The sequence below is a fragment of the Bemisia tabaci genome, chromosome 2 (assembly GCF_918797505.1).
Source record: "Bemisia tabaci chromosome 2, PGI_BMITA_v3".
Lineage (NCBI taxonomy): Eukaryota > Metazoa > Arthropoda > Insecta > Hemiptera > Aleyrodidae > Bemisia > Bemisia tabaci.
The window spans coordinates 73,740,317-73,763,878 of NC_092794.1; the positions used below are offsets into that span (position 1 = coordinate 73,740,317).

The window sequence follows — 23,562 nt, forward strand, 5'->3', positions numbered from 1 at the left end:
TGCAATTTCGGTGCAATCATGTTGTAACAAATTCACGCCATGTGCCTGGCATCCAATTCTCTAGTTGTTTTAAAGTTTTTTCGACTTAAATGTCTCACCTAACCCATATAGCCCAACATATTTTGAAAATATTGTCACCTTTATCAAAATATTTTCATGGCAATATTGTAATTAAGATATTTTCAAAATGTTTTTAAAACATTTTAAAGGAATATTTTGAAAATGTTTACAAAAAATATTTTTAAAATAATTCAAAAATATTGCCTGTAAACATGCATATTAAAAATATTCCTTATGAAAGTTTTGAAAATATTTTAAAAATATTTTTTGAAAATATTTTTAAGTTCTCAAGTTAGTATGTGGTGTAATTTACACCGGTGTAAATTTAGTGTGAGTACCTATTACGTGATATCGAAAAAAAAATCAGACAAAAAAAATATGAAAAAAATAAATAACACGAAAAAAAATAAATAATAGGCAAAAGAAAGAAGCCTGAGAAAAACGGCGTTAATCAAATCTATGATGAATGTTGAGCCATGCACTGACGCAATGCATGCGATAACAGCCTTAACAGGCGTGATTTCAACCCTGCTCATCATCAGCTCCCTGTAGCTCAGTGGAAGAGAGCTCCGCTATGACATTCGCGGGTCGGGTTCAAGCCCACTCAAGGGCGTCCGGTATTTTATGTTGCTAAACGTCGTAGGACATTAGGTAAGCATGGGTTCGAATTATTATAATTTCCCCGGAAAATTTAGGGGTTGAAATTTAAAGGTCGTCAATATTGAAATTTCTTTGCAAAAAAAAAATTGCAACTTTTTTACAATGAGGGGGTCAGATGTTGTAAAATAATTGCAATTTTCTTGCAAGAAAGTTGAAATCATCTGGAAATTTTATTTCATTTAAATTGCAATTTTTTCGTTGCAAAATGCTACTTGGGTTGAATTAACGCAAACAATGAGAAGTGATGAGGTACCTCCCAAGTAGCATTTTGCAACGAAAAAATTGCAATTTAAATGAAATAAAATTTCCAGATGATTTCAACTTTCTTGCAAGAAAATTGCAATTATTTTACAACATCTGACCCCCTCATTGTAAAAAAGTTGCAATTTTTTTTTTTGCAAAGAAATTTCAATATTGACGACCTTTAAATTTCAACCCCTAAATTTTCCGGGGAAATTATAATAATTCGAACCCATGCTTACCTAATGTCCTACGACGTTTAGCAGCATAAAATACCGGACGCCCTTGAGTGGGCTTGAACCCGACCCGCGAGTGTCATAGCGGAGCGCTCTTCCACTGAGCTACAGGGAGCTGATGATGAGCTTGGTTGAAATCACGCCTGTTAAGGCTGTTATCGCATGCATTGCGTCAGTGCGTGGCTCAACATTCATCATAGATTTGATTAACGCCGTTTTTCTCAGGCTTCTTTCTTTTGCCTATTATTTATTTTTTTTCGTGTTATTTATTTTTTTCATATTTTTTTTGTCTGATTTTTTTTTTCGATATCACGTAATAGGTACTCACACTAAATTAACACCGGTGTAAAATTATACCACATACTAACTTGAGAACTTAAAAATATTTTCAAAAAATATTTTTAAAATATTTTCAAAACTTTCTTAAGGAATATTTTTAACATGCATGTTTACAGGCAATATTTTTGAATTATTTTAAAAATATTTTTTGTAAACATTTTCAAAATATTCCTTTAAAATGTTTTAAAAATATTTTGAAAATATTTTACTTACAATATTGCCATGAAAATATTTTGATAAAGGTGACAATATTTTCAAAATATGTTGGGCTATATGGGTTAGGTAGGTGAGACATTTAAGTCGAAAAAACTTTAAAACAACTAGAGAATTGGATGCCAGGCACATGGCGTGAATTTGTTACAACATGATTGCACCGAAATTGCAGTCTTTATAGTGCCTTGAAAAACAAGCATAATCTACATTTCTTGCAAACTTATTGCAATAAAATTGCAACTTTTTAAGCGCCTTCAAATGAACGTATAGGCAACAAGCAAAAATTGCAATCAACTCACAATCCATTGCAATGAAATTGCAATCCATGCTACTTGGGCTATGTGTTTTTATCATTTCATTGACATTTACTCCAGAAAGCTATTTCTAGAAGAGAGTTCAGAAACAGAATAATGAATAAATTATTCAATAAATTAAAACTGATGCACGTATGATTTCTTCTTGATTGGAAGTGCATTTTTCCAGGAAGTTCCGTGAAAAATCAACTTCCCCTTAAAGGCAGTTGCTTCAAATATTATCCTTATTGGTACATCATCATAATAACATAAATGAGAGAAGATTTCCAAAATAATTGTAATTCCTCTCACTAAATAAGATTTCTCATTCATGCAGGTTTTTACACATACTACGGCAGTAATGGGCTCTCCTATGGATCATCATGGAAAAACTGGCAAAATCTTGCCAAATATGCACAAAATAACGGCCTTTTGTTCTCACCATCAGTTGCCCCTGGTTTTTCCGACACAAGTGTTAAATTCTGGAACTCATATCAAGAGAAACACCGACGAAATGGGCGATACTACGAAGTTGCCTGGCGGGCAGCAATCGCAACAAGCCCTCGCATGATATCAATTACTTCATTCAATGATTGGCGGGGCGGGACACAGATAGAGCCAGCCACACCACAGAAGTCACAACATTATATCTATAGAGATTACTCTCCCTACGATCATTATTTTTATACAAATTTAACAAAATATTGGCTTACTATTTTCACCAAAAAATTGATAAGAACGTGACTTTTGTGACATTAAACACGCTAAAACTAATTGTTCCAAGGAGAGGAGATGATAATGTTTCAAAATGCTTACCTGGACCATTTAGGTATATATTGATAAGTCAATAAGTTATTTTCTGAATTCCACCTCCTATTTTGAAACAGAGATGATAGCTCAATTTTAAGTTAGATCATTAAAGAATTATTCAAGAAGATATTTTGATACAAATACTTCAGTGCAACCAATTCAATTGTGAAAACTGCGATCACTTGGAATGGCTTCATTTCAATTTTGATGACTGATCTTTTAAAAATTTATGCTTAGGTATTGCTAAATTATTCAGCAGCACATCATTGACACATCCTCACAGTTGCAGCACGTTGAAACAGCAAACAGTCTGCGCCAAGTTTTTGATCAAAAAGGAAATGAATTAACAGCGTATTCACCAGTAAGAGTCTTCCGCCAAAAGGGCCAAACCCCTTAGAATTTAGCATTCTAGTCTACGAAGAACCGCATTTGATGCAGGATCTGTAATGCTGTTACCGCCAACTATCATGATAATGTTCCTTTTAAAGACTCAATCTGGCTGTTTATTCTGACTCTATCAGGACATTCCTGATCCAGTTCAGTGCACAATGGAACTGTTGATCTCCGCCTAGAAAAACTCCTTCCCTCAGAAAACGTTGTAAATATAATAAAGGTTAATCTGACTACATCCATCATGCTGAAAAATGCAACTTTCTCAAGAAAACCCTGCACATTTTTCTTGAGCCAAATCGTACGTAAGAAGATTTTCTAGTTCTATTACAAAAACGCCTATCTGTTCCGGGAAATCAAGGGATGATGTGTCAACTCTATTGATAATTGTTGATCGATGATCAACTTTGTGCATGGTTAAACGGCCGTTTGCATTCATTGAAAACTGAGAAAAGCTGGAAATTTTAGTGAATCTTGGGTTAGTCGCACTTGTCTTGGACTCGTGTTTCATGGTCAATCTCTGAGGACTGGTAGAAAACTAATATTTAGGTATTCACACCCATTTCAATTAACTAAATTTTTCAGTATTTCTTTTACCATCTCACCTGACTTGAGAAAAAGATGAAATGGAATGGAATCCTACAATACTTATAGTAATGATGATGATGATGATTATAATGATGGAAATTTTAAATTCTAGGACTGTTGAAATTTATAGAGGCAAATACTAGAAACCAGAGCGTAAAAAACTAGCAAACCAAAAAATCGTAAGTGAAGAGAGAACTTTCAACTTGCATGAGCATTGACAAATGATAAGATAAATTTGCATTTTGTGTACGGGTGATTGAAGGATAACAGAAATAATTGAGATACGCAAAATAAAAGTGCACCAATTTGTACCGAACTTCATTTTCTCATTCAGAAGATATTTAACTCCCTCTTTCCTTCTCGAACACAAATTATGACTTACGAGAGGATCTTAAACTCGTACCTCCTCAAAATCGATCACCGTTTGGCCACAAAGTAGCTCATGAAAATCCATTGGACACGTCTTTCAGCGTTTTTGCCAATGTCCCCCGGAAATAATGGGTAAAATCGACCCCAGTTATGTCGCCTATTTTCGGGGTGCGCAACAACGTGAATGCCTGTGCGATGCGCCGTGCGCATGTGGTAGTAGGTTTGTTTGCGGCTCTGCTCTCTATCAAGACCCACCATCGCGTGATGGACAGCGGCGACGTGAGTGGGAACGCACAGCTTTTTACAGAGTAACTAGCCGTGAAAGGCTCGCTAGCGAGCTGACACGCTTAGCCGGGGAGTGCCCCTGGACCCCCGGTTCGTCGCTTCGCGATGAACTTGCGACTCTCTCCGCGAGCCACTCCCGCCCCACATGGTTTTTAACAATAATGAGAAGACAAAATCTTCGTCTTCATCTTCTTTTTCACAGAAATCTATGGTCTAGGAGACGAGACCGCATTAGAGTGCGGCCGCCATCTTGGATTTTGAAATGTTGAAAATCTGACCAAAAATTCGAGTTTCTCGTTGAAAAATACCCCCTCTAACCGAGTTTCACGAAAATCGATTGAAGAGAAACCGAGATTGCATTTCAGGCCAGTGCCGCCATCTTGGATTTGGGAATTAAGGAAATCTGACCATTAATTCGGGTTTCCCGTCGAAAAATACCCCCCGCTCCTGAGTTTCACGAAAATCGATCAGATTGTAGGCGAAAGAAAATGAGAGGAAGTCAAAGAAACATACGACGAGTATAAGATGGAACACAAACCTACAGTAAAAAATGGATGACAGTTCTGAGGAGATACTTAGGTGCAGGCAGGCCAACACCATGTACGTGAAAGGAGTAGAAAGATGGAAAAGTTCGCGAGGGAGCCACACAGTTGGAAGATCGAACGTGATCGAGGCACACGAGTGGGGTTGCTGTGACGTCACGCGACACAATTCAACCTGTTCAGAGCAGAGCCCATAAAAAACCTTGTATCCCCAATGCATTACTGTAGGGAGAAAAAACTTTCCGCTCTTGCGGGCGTCCTGGGCAACGTTTTCTGATCGAGTTAATTTTGATCAACTCCTTACGACAATTGCTAAGCGTTTACCAAGTTTATAGGAAATTGCTTCCGCCAATTTTTCTCTGGGGGGGGGGGGGGCAGAGTTAGCCACTACGGCAGCTTTATATAGAGTAATAATATACTTGTTTAAAAATTTTGACCAAGTTTTTGTGCGGACGTGTCTGTATTCTACTTTACTTTTAAAAGAAAAACGGCACTTCTGACTGAGGTGTGTACAGACATGATACATAAATGTCAGATGAAATGAAGTTACGCATACTTTTTTAAAAGAATAGATTTGATGACGAGAATTGCAGTAATGACAATAGACTCTCTCATCTCCAAAGCTAAATGCTGACTTAAATTTGTTGCGAGCCATTAGACAGGTGGTGAAAGAAAACTGTGATAAAATTACAAAACTCTGCCTCTGAGCACTTTTTTTCAAGTGGTAGGGTTGATTTCAAACTTGAAAGTATAGATTCATTTGTAACCATTAGTAGATTCATGAAAAATATTCAAACCAATTTTTTTTGGGGTCTATTTGTCCATATTATTAATTTCTATACAAGTCATTGGAAGCTGAACCTTACTCAATTCCTTACCTAGCCTCATGAGTTGAGCCTTGTAAATTTGTTTCCTATAACGTTGGAGTGCATAAAGGTAAAGTTGACAAAATGATTTCACAGTGGCTGATTTCAGGGGAAAGAAAAATATTAAAACATTGCATGAGCATTAGACATCAAATATTAAGTGTTTGAGTAGGAATTTTTTGCAGCTTCTTTGAAAAGGAATTTTGGCTGTGCGTAGATTGTAGTAACAATTTTTTATTAAAAAAGACAAAATCCACGGAAAAAACTTAGAGCATCAAAGGCAATAAAGACCTAGAGAAAATAATCTTTTCCACTCACTATAAATAACAATTGAAACTGAACTATACATGAAAAGATCAACAAGTAAGGAAGCAAAAAAGATGCCAACTATATCATTGGTGGTTTTATATTTTCTTCAAACAGAAGAATTAAATGCTCATGAGCATAATTTAGCTGTTATAGACTGTGCGAACTTACAGTTACAAACTAACCAATACCTCTTTTAGTTTGAAGACTGTACGCTTTAATGCATTATTTACTTGAAAATACCTTCATCTGAGAACACATGAGGCGGGAAAAAGAATTGAAAAACTTCACGCTATGCAAAGCAGTGACGGACTACACCCAAAATTCTTTTTAGCTTCTATTTCTACCGAGAGTAAGTATAGCAAGCAAAGGGAAGCTCCCCTTTTTTCCTAGCTCATGTGGACTTAAGTGTAGGTTACTCCATGAATTGTTTATTACAGTATCGCGCGACTGACTTAAAGCAAAATGGAAGCAACTTTAAAAGCCACAGATAAAAAATAAACAAATATAATGCAAAAACTTAGAAACGATCACTATATCCTTTCCAATGATATTATTGAAACTTAAGAATGTCGAAAATAATCAGAGCAAAAGATTAACAATAGGATAAAAAAAGAACCTAAGTGCGTCTAATTTGTTAATAGCATCACATAGTAGAACAAGAAAACACCAAAGTATTTACTAAACGCTCTAGATTAACACACAGAAACAATCAGATGTTCGAAAAAAAAGGCAGACATTTACACTCCACAACAAAAATAATTAAAATATTAAAAAATAATAATCAAGTATCTGCAATCAGCGGACTCTTCATTATCTAAAATAGATTTGCTGAGGACCATTTGGCCTAAATTTAGATATGATGCCAAAATTTTCATGAAAAAATGCAACATGAGATTCGGATGCTTGTAATTTGTTTTCTGAACATTTAGATTTTTTTCTTCGGATCCATCTAATCCCAATCAATCAGGATAACTGGACTGCATTTTGTAATAGATCGTATTTGATACATCAAATGGGTGAGATTGTATCGATATCGATTGGTTCAAAACATAAACATAGCCTCAAAAGTAAATTCAGAAATCTGAGAGAACGGATCTTTTGAAACAGATTTTTTATTCTTTTGAGTACCAAATGCATATGCAAGGTGAAATTGTCAGGAAATTTCTCATTTTCAGCTTTTCCAATTAAAATCCTTACAGTTTGGTTTGAGGTCATGTTCTATTGTTTTGAACCAAACGATACATCGAACCGTTATCGAATACGGTCTATTGGGAGTTATAAATTCTAACTCATCTGAAAAAACATGTATGTGCATAGGGAAACTAATGGCACATACCCAAAATTTATAGTTTTTAATTGCAAAATGCAGTCCAACTGAATGATCACTGTAAATGCTTTTTCAGAAAAAGACAAGAGAACTACCTACCATCAGTAATTTTCCCTGACTGCAAATGATCTGTAAGGAAAATTTGGGAATCATCCAGAGACTTTAAAAATCTTGTAGATCCTGATCAGACCTGTTGATTAAAATTAATCAAACAGCCTGAAAATTAATTAAACTGAAAACACGTGGCATTAAATCATACAAGAAATAAGTTTCTGCAAAATTACTGGGCTCCTAAGGAATAAATATGAGCATATGGTCATTAATTAGGATGAGGTTGGTAAAATTTAATCTTCCAGGGATTGGAAATATAGTTAAGAGCATCGGTGGAGCCAAGAATGTTCTGACTTAAATTTGACCTTAAATGTCAAAAACTACATTTGATACAGATTACCAGATAGAAATAAATGGCTAAAAAGACACACAATGAATTTGATTTTTCTTTGAACCTAGCTTGGTTTAGAAAAAATTATTTGTACCTTCATGTCTACTCATTTCCAGCTGGATTCACTTTAAGCCTGATATTTAACAAGTTTCAAAAAGATAGTGTTTTAATAAAGTAGCTAATTATGTTAAAACATATCAAAATAATAAAATTGTTTAGGATTTTGGACAGATGTTCTCTATTGTCTATGATAAGTCCTTGAAATTAGCAAAGTTATTCCACAATACAGATGCTAAGAAAAAAGGAACATTTTCATTTCAAAAAGAAAAGAAAGTGCTTGGAAAAATTAAAAACAAATGAACAAGATTAGGAACTTGTTGAAAAAGACTTAAAAATTTCATCCATGATGGAAAATTAATTTCTTCTTTATTATTTTTTGGGTAGGGTAAGACCTTTACACATTTGCTGTTGCACTGAATTTCTTGGTATTATTTTTCAGGTTTGACAAACAGAGCCAATGACGAGGCATTCGAAGCTTTACTGACATCAACTTTATACTCTCTTTGATACACAGCCCTAAGCAGCGTTGAAAAATAAAGAAATTTTCCGCACACTGAATGATTAAGACTGGGAGACTGGGGAAAAAAAGTATGGATTCAAAATACCCACATCAATCTTTTGGAAAGTGCAAATTTCTATTCTATCCGGCTTAAATGCTTGAGGAAAAAAACGCAACGAGGAAAAGCTAAAAACCTAAAGTCATTTCGAGGAAAACGCTCATCTTTTCAAGCTACTTAGAATGGATAGAACAAACAGATGTGTAGATGTGGAGAGGTAAGGTACACGAAAACATCAAAATAGAAGGAAGAGTTCAAAACTATCAACAATAAGTGGAAGAATAAAATAAATCATTAAAACAACTTTGAGGAAGGAACATGGCTAGTCATACTCCAAATCTTTGTCAGCAGGATTAGCGTGAATTTTAAAACTGACTCCTCTAATATACAATTCACCGTCAGTTCTAAGTTATTACTGCAAGTGCTCAGTTGGCAAATGAAGCTTTGACATTAGTCTAATTGTTTTGCCTATACATTTTTTTAATTATCACAAACATTGAATGTTATTAATTAAGTTCCTGTCAGCCTCAATTCTAAAAGCGGCTCTATTGTGAAATTCTTGAAAAGATACGAGAAAGGCCTCACAAACATCGTATATGATCTATATTCTCGTGGGGTAAAAAAAAAACCGCCTCATTTGCAACATCAAAAAATAGCCCAGAAAATAGGTGATTCTGAAGTATATTTTATCAAGAAACGCCTTCAAGCTTCAAACAGCCTAAAGCAGCTTATTTGACGGAAAAGGAAAGGCTTGGAGTTGAGGTCAAAAAGAGAATGTATCTCATTGGCCTGCAACTTATGACGTAATTGTGAGACGATGATCCACGGTTTCAACCATCTTGAATCTAATGCCACACGGCCACTGTGCAATTTTAATCATGAACAAAAAATTTCATTTCAAACAATCGACAAAAATATCTACCTCAACAAGCGACAATATTGCAAGCATTGTTAGAATATTTAACCTCTCCTTACAATTGCAACCTTAAGTAAAAATGCAAACGTAGGTGAATGGATATGCAGCAGTTATTTTTTCTAATGAGTAACAAAACCTGCTGATACAATATTCTTTTGATTGTAACACAGATTAGATTTTATGCAATTTTGAAAGTTTCTTCTCAGCTAAAATTTGACTAAATGAGAAACGGAAAAATTCAGGCACTCTCATTTTACACAAACTTTCGGGAAACAAATTGAAAAAAAAAAAAACTAGGCAACAACCCCGTTGAAAATTAAATGCTAGTGGTAGCGAACGACTAGGTGAATAAAAGTTACTTAATATAATTAATTGTGTCTTTCTTTCTTGCTTTGTATGGAGGTATTCTTATGAAGACATTTTTCTAAAGGCACTCACAAAAAAAAAGCACAGAATAATCAGCACACATGAAGCATATTAATCTCTCTTGCGAGGCAGTACACTTATCAATAAAGAGGGAGGGAAAAAAAGGACTATTAACCAAATAAATTCCGATGTGTTTGCAATTTTTCTGAAATATTATTGAGTAGAAACTCGAGATAAAAACTGTGCACCAAGAGATATCGCAGCGGAGCCAGACAACACGTAGCAACAGCCGAGATCCAAACTCGACATCACCTGAGTGGGGAGCAATAGTGCACACCTCAAGATAGCCCAAAAAGTGGTTGTTACCGTTAGTTTTGATCATTGCTCGCAAACAAAAAGTTCCCCGGAGACACATTAAAATTGTTTATGATCGGTACGGTTCAAAGAGCGACATATTTGCTGTTGCTAAAAATTAAAAGTAAGACCTTTTTCAGTATTTCCACGGACACAAGAAAAAGTGTGACTCAAATCCGAACGGGTCAAATATTCATAACTTTAAGTTGCAAGAGTTAAAATGCAACATGTATACTCGTTCAAAAGCCTAGTGTGGAAGTTGCCTCGGCAAACCGGACGTCAATAATTTAATTTGTTGAAACATTATCTAAAAGCTGTTTGAAAGTTAAAGTTATTCAATTCTGAGCTCCTACCTCTCCCTTATAAAATTTCATTCAAGGGTTGAAAGTTTGGGAAAAGATGCCCCTCACTGTACTTTGTTAATACACCAAAAATTATACTAAAATCCGGAAGGGGAGGAAGGTCGATTTTACATCAATCTCTTGAGGAGCAACTGAAAAAGTTGATACTTGTACAGGAGAAATTAGGAGTGACAGAAAAAATCCAACAAAATGAGGTCAGTGGGTTTCAAATTTTTCAAAAACAAAAATCTGAGCAACATTGTACACATTGTAAGTCTTTGATAATGGTGACCCAGGAAGACCTCAAAATTTTGAGACTATTCAAAAATGTTTTTAGTTCAATCCCTTTGATGACCTCGCTACATAAACAACAAAGAACTTAAGGCACACCACATAACACATGATCAAACAGAGAAGAGAAATCCAACAGCCAAGGATGGGCTTGGCTAGCAAATAAGAAATATTAATCATTCCAAAAAGCATCCAATGATATAGAAAATTTCTTGCCATTGATTAATGATTCACAAATATTCTAGTTCCACACAGGGCACATTCTGAGACAATAAGGCAGACGATTGGAAAACATTCTATGTGAAATTATAAACAACTACAAATAAACGAAAACGTATGCAAAGGGTATTTCTACTGTAGTTATTGGCAAGATTAATTTTTAGCATTAATAGACCGGCTATTTATTTGGTGCATTTATCAGTGGTGATCAGCGTACTAGACAGTATTAATGATGATGTACTAGGCTTGGTAAGTCTTCAGCAATCATTTGTCAACACTGTTGCTTTTTCAGCTGACGATCAGAGGAAATCCTACAAAGTATGGAGTATTTGAAAATAAGTAGTGTTTAAAAACGATTCATGTCATTATGAAAAATAGAACATGTGAGAAAATTGGGTTCAACTTGTCAATGATAAAAATATATTTCGGTTCTAAAACTTCATGAGTGTTTTAGAGGAAAATAAAATTAGTATCATGTACTTGGACATGATACCAATGTAACCAAATCGTTCGTAAGATGCAATTCTGAGGATAAGTCTGAATGATTGGTGTGTGCCGTTTCAATGTGAAAAAGGCGAAAATTTTGGCACCTGAAAGACAGGCCTGTCCCTGAATGAGGGTGAATATAAGGTTTTGTAGAAGGAACTTCATACTCACAGCAGCTGACATGCAAGTCAAGCTATTTGCTTGAAACCTTGTGTTAGGCAGATGCAACAGAACGAGATCATTTGATAAATAGAAAACTGCGAATATCTATCATAAACTGTTCAAACTTTATTTCAAACTTGGATTGACGCAATGCCGTCTGTTCAATATTTGTTGTTAATGCAGTGAAGGCTTTTGTAAGTTTGTCAGCAATCACAGCATCAGGCTGCGCTGAGATTAACTGTGAGACCAGGATCATGAAGTCGCTCTGAAATGGAAACAATAATAACAATCAGTTCAAGGTATTTGCATGCTTCAATCTACAGGCGGTAAAATATATGGTAAAATGTAATGCTTAAATGCACTTAGCAGAAACATAATCTAAAAAAATCGCTAATTGCAATGTTCAGCTCTAAAGCCAATGAGTTCATCTCAGAGCATGCACATAACACGCATAGCACAACAGTAGCGGTAGAGGTAACTACAGATGAGTTGATGCTGTGTTTAGACTCTATATGAACACTGATTTTCTATGCAGTCCATAGAATTGCACAGAAGTTAACATAAGCTACGCATTTTGAGAATCAGCACAGAAATACGCAGTAATATTGGATTAAGTTTTTATTCTTGAACCAGGAGAAAAGCTGACTTTATAGTGCCAAAAATTAGGGTGGCCTAAAACGGGGTTTGAACTGCACGTTCATAGCATTCAACAGTCATCATGATCAATATAGCGGCAGAATTCGTAATGGAAGAATACACAGCGTTATTATTGGTTGATTGGAGGTCAAGTAGGATAGTTCATTTGTAATTTTGACCTGTTGTTCTTAATTTCTCTGACTTTTCAGTCAGAATTCGATACAGATTTGTATAGAAAATGAAACATTCACACGGAACTTACTTAAGCTCAAACAAGAAATCGAGATGTCAACAACTGCAGTAAGGTGGTTAGTAAGCAGGTTGGCTTCACCACCGCCATCTCCGCAGAGACAATTTTTCGTGCAACAATACCATGCGAATTGTTATACTTGTATTGAAAACTGTCGAAATCCACTATTTGCAGGTGAATCCCTCCTGAGATTATCTGGCTCAATATTTAAAAAAAAAAAAAAGCTCACTTAGAGGAAAATAGAATCAGGAATAAACTTCAATTCCTTCATTTCGTGCTCCTTAAAAAAGAAATTACTTTCCTTAAGGTAGGAAGAATACTTGACTTACTTGAAAGCAGCATATTAAGATAGATAAGGCTCCTCCGATATTTGGCAGAATATCTGAATTCACTTGATGAGATAAAATGAGATCCATTATTAACTGGAAAAAAATTAGACATATTGAATTAGCCGCATCCTTTCAATTATATATGTATTTAATGTAGAGCTTCGTACGTTTTTAGGCAAAACTATTGGAGGAAGAAATCTCTCCACATGAACATTATTATGGTTCAAAAAGCTTTAAATGCGGGAATTAGTTTTCAGCAAAGTTTCACTAAGCTCCATTGACTTAGAAAACTGATTGTGTTCAGATGGCTTGTCAAATTTTAGGTAAATGCCACCTGATACGATATTTAAAATATAAGTATGATAAAATCAGTACCTTTGCGGCATTTGAGGTTCACAAGAACTTTTGCTAGGATTCTTTGCATCTTTAAACTTGATAGCTACAATTGAAAAGTATGTAGTGCCCCATGATTCACGAATACATTGCGATCAGAGTGTTTCTTTATTCTTAGAGAGCTGATTAGACTTGCTTTTTCAAAAGAAGCTTTCATGACATCAAATTCATACAAATGAGAAAATGATAAAGGATAAAAGCTGGTGGCTGATGGATGAGCGATCAGAGCTAAAAACTTACTTTTAAAAAAGGTTTAAAAGATTGTCTAGCTTGTATATATGACTGGGGCGATGTCTGATATAAATGACTGCCAACAACTCGCAAAAAATCACAACAGTAGACCACTACACTTTGATCGAACATTGTCATTCCAAGTTCAATTGAAGCTAGAATGTTTTTTAGCATATGCTCTGGTTGTTCGCAGATTTTTTGAGGATGAAGTTCTGCGATATTTGTGATTAACTGCAAGAAAACAAAAGATGAATATGTAGTTAAAAATATTTTAAAGAATTTTCAGGAGCAAAATAAGTCATCAGACAAAAGTGTGTATTGTGTGTGGATAGATGTGGTCGACCTCCAGTGGTGTAATGGTTGTAGCACTTGCTCTATGATCGGGAGGTCCTGGGTTTGATTCCCAGCCAAGTGACCCGAGTTTGATGGTCTAGAACAACGGTTATCTGGGGCTAGCTTGATTAGGGACGGAGGTGGGATGGGGCTCTAGAGACGGTAAAGTGCAAGATTATCCCTCGTGGGATATTTGAAGTGAAAAAAAAAAAAAAATAAAAAAAAAAAAAAAAAAAAAAAAAAAAAAAAGATCACTGCTGCACAAAAACGTGAGATACTGAAAATCAGTGTTTAAAATGAACATGAGATTTATGACATTATAAAAGGGTGTGATTGATCTTTCACTCAATAAATACTGAATGAGTATACATATTCATACACTAAAACCCAGATTATACGTGGCATAATCGTTGTTGGTGGTTGGTGGTACGTTGTTGGTGTCAACAATCAGTTTTTCTTAGTTTTTGTTAACACTGTGGTCATCCAAAAATAAAAAATTCTGAATCCTTTGAAAGATAATCACGGTGTCAATGATCATGGTGTCAATAGAACTTAAAACTTCCCTTTATAACATTATTCAAATTTCAAGTCTTGTTTGTCTTGTGTTTTTTACTCTAACCTAACCTAACTAACCTAACCAAACTTTACCTTACAAGACCTAACCCACTTTCACTGAACTTAACTTTTATGACCTTACCTTACCTAACTTCAACCTTACCTGCCAAATCTAACCTTACATGTCTTAACCTAATCAATACGTGACCCAAACCTCTCCTGTAGACTTAATTTTCTTATTTTACTTGTGAGGAAGATATTTTTTCTGTTTGCTGACACCGTGATTGTTGACACAATGCTCACGGCTCATTTTTACGTTTTACTTCCTGAGCTCGACGTAAACAATCGTTGACTCCATCATCAGATTTTGGGTCTGTTGACACAATGCAACATTACCATTATGTCAAGTAATTTGGTGGCCAGCCTGTCTGGATAATGCAAAGATCACTGACGAGCTGAATCTGACACTGTGAAATCCAAGGGGTATGCGTAAAGTAAGTTCATATTTGTCATATCTTCTAAATTAATGAAAATAATTTAAATCCGTGATAAGCGTTTGAATTGTCATACTTTCAGCTTTCTAAACAACTTCAGTTTTTTAAATTCGGTCTTCTGGGTGCCTAGTAACATCGCTTTTCCCACACCTGTCTCTTGCCACCGCGTGTCCAAAATTTACTCGCGGTTAGGAGTTCACAGGACAGTAGCGTGCCGCTTCATCCTGCAAATTGTCAAAAAGCAATTTTTTGTTCAAAATTGCTAAGTTTCATGTTTGAGAAGGCCTTACCTTACTTTTACTTTGCTAATCCCCATCTTGTTGAATGCATTTTTTATAACGTGACACCAGCTGTTTGATTCCATCAGCGTATAACTGTCGATCCTGCTTTTGCAACCACTTTTGTACAGCTTTTTGCACCTCACCATTGTCCGCGCATCTTTTTCCATCAAAAACCTTCTTCAGCTCAAGAAATAAGTGGTAAATCACTTGGGACGAGATCCGGAGAATATGGGGGATGTAGGAAAAGGTCCAATTTAAAGGAGGTCAACGACTGGTTGGTCACATGAGTGTTGCTGTTCTGTGTTGCTGTTTGTGTGGGCGTTTTCTTTTGATGGCTAATTTCAGTCTTTTCATTACATCACATTATCTGTCAGTATCGACAATTGTGCGTATTTCTAAGGAAGCAATGAGTAACACTCCTTGAGCATCCCAGAAGACAACTGCCAACTCCCCAGTGTGCCAAAAATTTCAGAAACACGGTGGCAGGAGATGGGTGTGGGAAAACTGATGTTACTCGGCTACTAGAAGACTGAATATAAATAACTGAAGTTTTTTAGAAAGCTGGAAGTATGACAATTCAAACGCTTTTTACAGATTTAAATCATCACCACTCAACATGGGTTGTGTCCTTCAAACCAGAGCAATTTTTTTCGATTCCTATGTGATATAGAAGTCTGAAAATGCCCATAGTGACTTCGGAAAAATTGTCTGGGAAATATTTCTCAGGGTGCCACCATTTTGAATTTTTCAAATTTGAGAAAATCCACGATCAGTTTTTTTAAGATATCTCCTCAACGTTTAATTTTAGACAAGCAGTGAACTCCAACACAATGTGTTGATAAGGCGCGTCATTATCTCGCACATATCAACCCCTTTAGTTTTCATTTACAGAGATTATAAAAAAGGCAAGCAGCACAACAAGAGAATTCACGATCCAACACTGCAAGGTCAATGACGCACTTTGACGAGACCGTGTATTGTGAATGTAGAAAGCTATTCGAACGAATTTAAGTTTTTTTATCTGCCTGAAGCAAAATCTTATCAGATTCTTGAAGAAAAGTGCTACAGAAAAATTTAAGCGAAGAAAGGAAAAATTCTGTCGAACTCCTAGAAGATAAAGTCGATTTAAAGGTATTTTGGGGCTAAAATACCCAAATCACGGGTATTATAAATCCCGTTATATTATTGAAAAGAAATTGACTTGATATAAATGCAATTGTATTAAATATGTCTTGATTTTGTTATTTTAAATGTCTTTTCATGCAAAGAAGCTCAACCATGTCCATGCTTGATTCATTCATGAATTGAAAGTAAGCAATCCACATCCCGAAAATCTACCGATTTGCCGTAAAAAATCGCAGAAACTTGATATACCAGGTCGATGTACCCACTCTTTGAATTTACCAATCAATTTAGTGAGTGCACGTATGTGAAAGTCAAAATGTTATAGTCATTTTGGGTGCATTCATTTTTCATGAAACAATTGTAAGTAATTTCAATCCCGAAAAACCATAAATTTTCCGTATAAAATCGAAAAAATCAAAATATGTCGACTCCCTGACGTGAAAATTAAATTATACGTGTGAAAATACTTATGTATCGATATGCTGAACAGAATGCCCGCCTCTCCTCGTAATTTACAAACCGTTCCTATACTCACCTCAAAATTTTTCTCAGAGCTTTGTGTTATTTTCAGCTTCCATTTAAACCCCGGTGTGATGGCCGAATCGGCTGCCCAAAAAGCAAGCCATTTTTGAAGGGCTCTATGAGAAATTCGTGATATTATCAGCTCTCAGGGAATCACCCCATGGGTAAAATTGCTGGTATAAATTTTCGAGTGCTTAAAATAATCGTATTCAAGAAACCAAGGCATTAAACTATGGAGTCAATTTCGTTTTAATAATATAACGGGATTTACTTGTCTTCAGGTCAAAACTCATACAAGGAAACCCCTTGCGAGAGGCTAATTTTTTGTAATTTCACTCAATTTTTTCTCCTATTTATAATTGAATTGCTTGTCACATTCTGAGGTCAATCGTATTAAATTGTAATTTATACATTTCTTTTTTTCCCCCTTCATTTTATTTTTTGTTTGGAGAAGTTTTGTTGATTTCTTCGGATTTCGAATACTGTAACTTCTCTTCTATTTGGCCGATTTTTATGAATGAGACCTCTTTTAATTCGTGTTTCAACGGAGAGTAAGGAAAAAATTGCTAAAAACTTGCGAAACAATTTTTTTTGAAAATTGGGCGAATCCTAGCGTGACGGTGAAATGGTTAATGAAGCGTAAGTAATTGGGCGAGGGGCTGAGGATCCCGGCCTCGCTTGGCGACCGTCATTAGCTATTGTTCGTCGAGACGCCGACGCAGTGATCAGGAGCGTGGGGAAGAGAGGGGTAAGTGGATTCCTGTATGAGCCACGTTTAGCTAATGGTCTAATGAGTCTCGAGGCTCATCACAGATTGCACTTACACAGATTGCACTATCAGAGCACGGGTACCAACTTTTGAAAAGTATAACAGAGGTGTGGAGATCTGTCAAAGCAACGTTTTGAACAAAACGGAGGAGTTAAATTCTCATTCCAAGAGTGCCGACCTGCTCAGCCGTCCTCGAATCAGTTCGCTTGATTCTGCTTATGTATGCATATTTTAAATCAGCGCGTCGTACTCTTAGGTTTTTTTAAGAAAACCAAGTAACGTAGACTCTTGGTATTCACTGCACATAAACTAGAGAGCCCCAGAATGAGAAACAACTTTAAATCATAATTATTGACGGATAAATAAACTTTTTACACGCTTTGGAAAATCTCAGAAGTTCGCAGTAGTCACTTTTCGGTAAGGAACTAAGGGACTCGGTTATTGTATCGAGCAGGGTTCGAAACGATCGCAAAGGCGGTATACTACGTATACGCGCCAAAAAAAACCAGCAGAAAGAGCATAAAATTTCCTGCCGAAATAACCCTCCCTTTCTTTTCCTGGCTTAATTTTTTGGTCATCAAATCAACGTTTTAATAAAGAATTAGCTTAAAAAAGGCGCATTTTTGCTGATTAAGGGAGAAACTTTGGGTCATGTCACCAGCCACGATTATCTAAGAAAGACCTATTAAGCTCATTGAAAAGAGCGTAAAATTCACTTTTAGGAAACATTTGTCAAAAGTTTCAAAGCCTGATCCTTTTGAACAGCAGTTTAATGGCTCTACCCTTAAAATGTGATTTTGTCGACCATTTTCCTTACTATCAAGAAAAAAACCTAAAAACGTCACCCAAACTGTGAAACAAGGTGGCAAAAAAATGCTGGATTCACACTATTTTGCGGGAAAAACAAAACCAAAAAGTTCAAACATTTTTAGATCTAGTGAGTACCAGTATAAAACTTGCCATCTTCCAGTCAGGGCCTAGGCGTTGTATGAGCAAACCGAGCAGTTGCCCCAGGTCTGATGAGAGGGGGGCGCCTAAAAGTCGAAAGGGAAAAAGGACAGGGGAAAACGAAAAAGAGAAAAAAATGCGTTCTTAAAATTCAAAATTTTCTGGAGAGGTCTCCCCGCAACCTTCTTTCGGAGGGCCGAGGAGTTAGGGGCGTCGACAACATCCTTGCCTAATAGTTCACGCCACGATCCCGCGGCTGCAGTACAAAACTTTTAATTAGATGCCGTCTTGGATGTTGCGAGATGCTCAGTTGGGTTCACTGACGAGTGTGATCTACTGAGGAGGTCCAAAAAGACCCAAAATTATAGATCTCTCCTTGAGACCACAACTTAATAGTCCAATGCAATTTGCCTGAGCTGAACACTCTCCCCCTCAGTTTTGTACTGGTGCCCATTCGAGCTCAAAATTGTAGACTCTCATTGAAAATGTTTGAACTTTTTTATTTAGTTTTCCCCGCAAAATAGTGTGGACCCAGTACTATTTTGCCACCTTGTTTCACAGTTAGGGCCACGTTTTTAGGTTTTTTTTTCTTGATTGTAAGGAAAACGGTCGAAAAATTCACATTACTGGGTCTGAGCTATTAAAATGCTGTTTCACAAGATTAAGCCAAGCTTTGAAACCTTTGACATATGTTTTCTAAAAGTAAATTTTACGTTCTTTTTAATGAGCTTAACAGTTTTTTTCTCAGACAATCGTGACTGGAGATGTGAACCAAAGTTTCTTCCAAAATCAGCAAAAATGCGCCTTTTTGAGCTAATTTTTTATCAAAAAGTTAATTTTACGACCAAAAAATTAAGCTAGGAAAAAAAAGGGAGGGTGATTTTGGTAGGAAATTTTTGGTTCTTTCTTCTGGTTTCTTTTTGTAAAATTAACCGTTGAGGAGATATTTAAAAAAAAAAACTGATCGTCGATATTCTCAAATTTGATAAATTCGAAATGGTGGCTCTCTGAGCAACAGACAATTTTTCTGAAGTTCTTATGGGCATTACCGGACTTCTTTATTACCTTGGAATCGAAAAAAATTGCTTTGGTTCATAGAACAAACCAAAACCCGAAATTCGCTGTGCCGTGTTATCTTTATTAGTTTAGAAGATGAGACAAATATTTACTTACCTTACAAATACCCCTCGTATCATGAAGTAAACACTAGTTTGACAAAAACGTTTTCCCGTTTCTCTTCATGCACTTTCACTTGCTGTTTTCCTGTATCACACACTATTTCTTGTTTCAGTGTCTTACTCATTTAAAAAAAAATGACACTGATGGTAAACAGACCAACCATCATCATTGAAATTGATTTTGGAGAAATGACATAATGCTCATTAAAACCAGGATACTTCTTACTGACAGAGGAGTACTCAGTACTCACCTCCAATTCATTCACCAGTTTAAAAATTAGCGGTAAGGCAGCTGGGGAATATGAGTACATATTGGGACAGCAATCAAGAAAGAGTAGAAAGGAGTCGTAACAATTGGTCTGCCCTACTTGACCAGAGAAAATACAAGGAATGAGTAATAATTAGAGCTGTGCAATTAGTTGAATGTTAATCGTAATTGTGATAGAATTGAAAAATTAATCGCGATTGAGTCAATTAATTTAACTTCAGGAAATTTTAAATTTTCCACCGTACTTTGAATTTGAAATTTCCTCCGCATTTGTTCGAATTTGCATCACTAGCGCGCTGTTAGCTTCTAGCGGTTAAAAATTGCAATAGATATATGCCGACCCCGTCAAATTATACGCACCGGGCTTTATGATGGAAGAGGCTGGCAGGACATGCAATTGAAAAGAAAAATTGTTGGCGGGTGGACGGACATACCCTCTTGCGATTTTACGAGATTATTATTAACAAGGGGGTTATGCCACCTGGCTGCTTCGAAGAAATCGTCGAAATCGCCCGTTGGCGGTTAGTGAGCAAATAATATTAATTAAAGAATAAAAAGATGTTTCAAAGAAAAATTTCCTACCAAAAAATATTTTTAATGACTTTGCTACTCTGAATTTTTATTCCTTTTTTGGAAGTCAACCTTTACAGGAGCACATAAAGCTGTCCATGACTATACAAAGGCTTCTGAAAGTAAAGTCCCACTCTATTAAAACTCTAACCTTTGAACTCTTCTTCCTCACTCCTGCCCATCGACCGTCTTACTCTCCTTCTTCACCCGGTCCAACGAGCGGCTTAAAAATGATTTTATTAAAATAGAGAGGACTACTCTCAGCCTAGTGTTGTGTTTGTTCTTTCTCCTCTCAAAGCCAATAAGCTGGAAAAATCTTGCTTAGTTGGGGCGGAGAGGATCTTCTAGAAAGAAAGACAATAAGTCAACCTCAAGAAGAATGAGGGAAAAAATATTGAAATATCAGCTTTCGCAGTCTAAAGAAAAATTCTTCAAAAAAAAAAAAAATAAAGATGCCAAAATTTAATCATTGTTTACCTTCTCCCAATTTTAATCGAAATCGTGATTTAAATTGCGATTGATTGCAATTAATATAATCGAATTCAAAAATCCTTAATCGCACAGCTCTAGAAGTAATAAAAAAAAAAAAAAATCAGCCCTCCCAAAATTAGTTTGGGTGATCTGAGGTATAGTGTATCTTAATCAGATGATGTTTATGAAACTTGCTGTTGCACAGTCTGTTTTGTACATGAAGCTTTTAAAAGGAAACAAGTACAGTGGAATTTTGAAAAGTCGGATTATCGATGAGTCTGAAATTCAGATTGGTCAGAATTTTCCTCCAGTTCCATCAATATTCTCAGATAAGTAAACAAAGTGATCGATTTTGGTATGAATTGGAAGTAAAAGGTGGAGAGCAATATTGTAGTTAGATGAAACTTACTTTGTAATACTTTTGGCACAGTGTAGGAAATCTAAGTAAGTCTAAGGTCATCAAAGGCATTATTACAGCTAAACCGCGAAGGCACACATCACCAGCGTCAATTCTTTCACAGGTATCACCAGCTGCAATAGGTCAAAAATTACTGAGTCAGACTTAAATTCTAACCATTGAAAACAGACTGATGGTGAATGATCAAATTCGCTTGATTTATACTCTGGATAGTTCACTTGTACTTCTGGATTTTTCCCTATAAGGTCTCTACTAAAGATGGCAATTGCGAGCAAATCACAAGTTTTTCCTTTATTCTTTTTTTTTTCAAATAAATACTTAGAAAAATTAGATCAATTTTAAAGGTCCATTTAAAACAGAATAGATTCTTCAGACAAAAGTTTATTGATTAAAATTGGACCATCATTGTTAAGAAAAAGGTTTTACTTCAAAGATTGATAAAAGCAATGGGCTCCTTTTCTTTTACTTAGTAGGTCCCGATAATCGAAAAATTGTATTTCTTTCTGTCAATTGCATAATAGAGGACATTAAGCTTATTACGATTTGACATCTAGCTGCAAACTCAGCTTTGAAAGTTTTATCTTGCTAGGATTTCAGGGAAGTTGCCAGAGCCTGATGTTCGTGGCCAAAACTGATGACACCAGGGATTTAAATTCTGGCGCAAAAAAGCAAGTGGAGTTAAGATACCGCAAAATCAGGATATCACCTGCAAACAGCATGTAAACAGTTGCAACAAATAAAGGATCATAGGGATTATGCAAAGATCTGATAATAAGGTATTTGAAATAAGTGCATACCTTTCTTATTAAGGCAAAGCCACCTCAACAAGCTGTTTCTGAAAGTAAACAAAATTATTTTCAGATGAGCCCTGAAATTCTAGCATTCTTGTGAAGTTTGCATCTGAAAGTTATCTGACAATGAACTTGTTCCCTTTTCAAAACAACTTGTTTACTTGAGCAATGGTAGGTGAGGTGGTCAGTAGGATGGCCGTTAAAACTAGCTTTTTCGAATTTTTAATGGGAGAACCCTGCAAAAGTTTCCTTTTATTGTGTAAAGAAAGACCAAAAAAGAAAATTGAAAAAAAAAAAAATTTAACCGTGCCGCACGGCTGTTGTGTGTGGTACGCTTGCAAGTTCGATTTCCGCAAATCGCGCTTTTTGGCGTTTCGAAGCGTCTCCGAAGGCATGATGGAATTCATCTAGACATCTGAAAGTATGGTACTTAACCCAACTTTTTGCGTACTTTCACGTGGTGTTAACATACATTTTTTGGAATTTTTCAAAGTACGATTTTTTTGCTCTCAAAGTGGGGCGAAAAGACAATGTGCGAAAATTGAAATTCGCACATCGCGGTATATCACGTTTTGGCGCATTGCTTACGCACGATAATTTTCATGCAGGTATCTGATAATATGGTTAGTAACTCTTAGTAACTTTTTTTGTGCTTTCACGTGGTGTTGACGAAATTTTTTTTAGAATTTTTCAAAGTAAGATTTGTTTACCTTCAAAGTAGGGCAAAAACATGATATCTGGAAAATAATTATGTTAAGTCATATCTTGGCTTCATTAAGTTTCACAATCAGTCCGGGCGACTTGGAAATTGCTTTTTGAAACACTTTGTATATTTTGCCATAAACTTTGAGCTGACAGCTGAGTCCATAGTAAAGGCTGCAGGTTGCAACGCGTTCGCAGGCGGTCCGCAACTAGGTGATCTCGCGTGCATAGAACACGTTGAAATATGCTTGAAATCGGATGAAGTGTCTGCTGCATTCATATTTTCACACATTACTTGTTAGTTGCATGATGGCCATCTGTTTACATTGTCGACGAACAACTTTCGTGTGTTTAATCCAACAATCTAGAAACTATAGATAGGGAGATCCCATGCTAAGCCGACAGTGAAATTCGTAACATACTAGGAGCAACAATTAGGTTAGGACGAAGATAGTCGGTTTCTATGGCTTCTCATGGGTCTGTTGCTTAATACGGACTTATATCAAATTTTGAACCAACTATTAGGAAATCGGTGTCCAGATACAGCACTTAGCCATTCATCAAGTGCGTTTATGAT

At 36.0% G+C, this 23,562-nt stretch overlaps 2 protein-coding genes across 10 annotated transcripts in view; one reads left to right on the forward strand and one right to left on the reverse strand.

Annotated features, from left to right (window-relative positions):
• LOC109037547 (glycoprotein endo-alpha-1,2-mannosidase) overlaps positions 1 to 4,145 on the forward strand; it is a 42,388-nt gene extending 38,243 nt beyond the window's left edge. For 4 of the 5 annotated variants that reach the window (XM_019052277.2, XM_019052278.2, XM_019052273.2 and 1 more), the window contains one exon: positions 2,379 to 4,145. In XM_019052277.2, the coding sequence (XP_018907822.2) occupies positions 2,379 to 2,785 (407 nt within the window). In that variant the 3' untranslated portion in view covers positions 2,786 to 4,145. The remainder of the gene's footprint in view (positions 1 to 2,378) is intronic. The other variant, XR_011899164.1, reaches the window with a different exon arrangement.
• A 1,960-nt stretch (positions 4,146 to 6,105) lies between these two features.
• Positions 6,106 to 23,562, reverse strand: part of LOC109037546 (exportin-4) — a 76,635-nt gene continuing 59,178 nt past the window's right edge. For 3 of the 5 annotated variants that reach the window (XM_019052268.2, XM_019052269.2, XM_019052270.2), the window contains 4 exons: positions 21,484 to 21,605; positions 13,570 to 13,791; positions 12,937 to 13,029; positions 6,106 to 11,986 (listed from right to left, as the gene is read on the reverse strand). In XM_019052268.2, coding sequence (XP_018907813.2) covers positions 11,798 to 11,986; positions 12,937 to 13,029; positions 13,570 to 13,791; positions 21,484 to 21,605 — 626 coding nt within the window. In that variant the 3' untranslated portion in view covers positions 6,106 to 11,797. Of the gene's footprint in view, positions 11,987 to 12,936; positions 13,030 to 13,569; positions 13,792 to 21,483; positions 21,606 to 21,686; positions 22,199 to 23,562 lie in introns of those variants that run through there. The other 2 variants (XR_002009485.2, XM_019052271.2) reach the window with 2 other exon arrangements.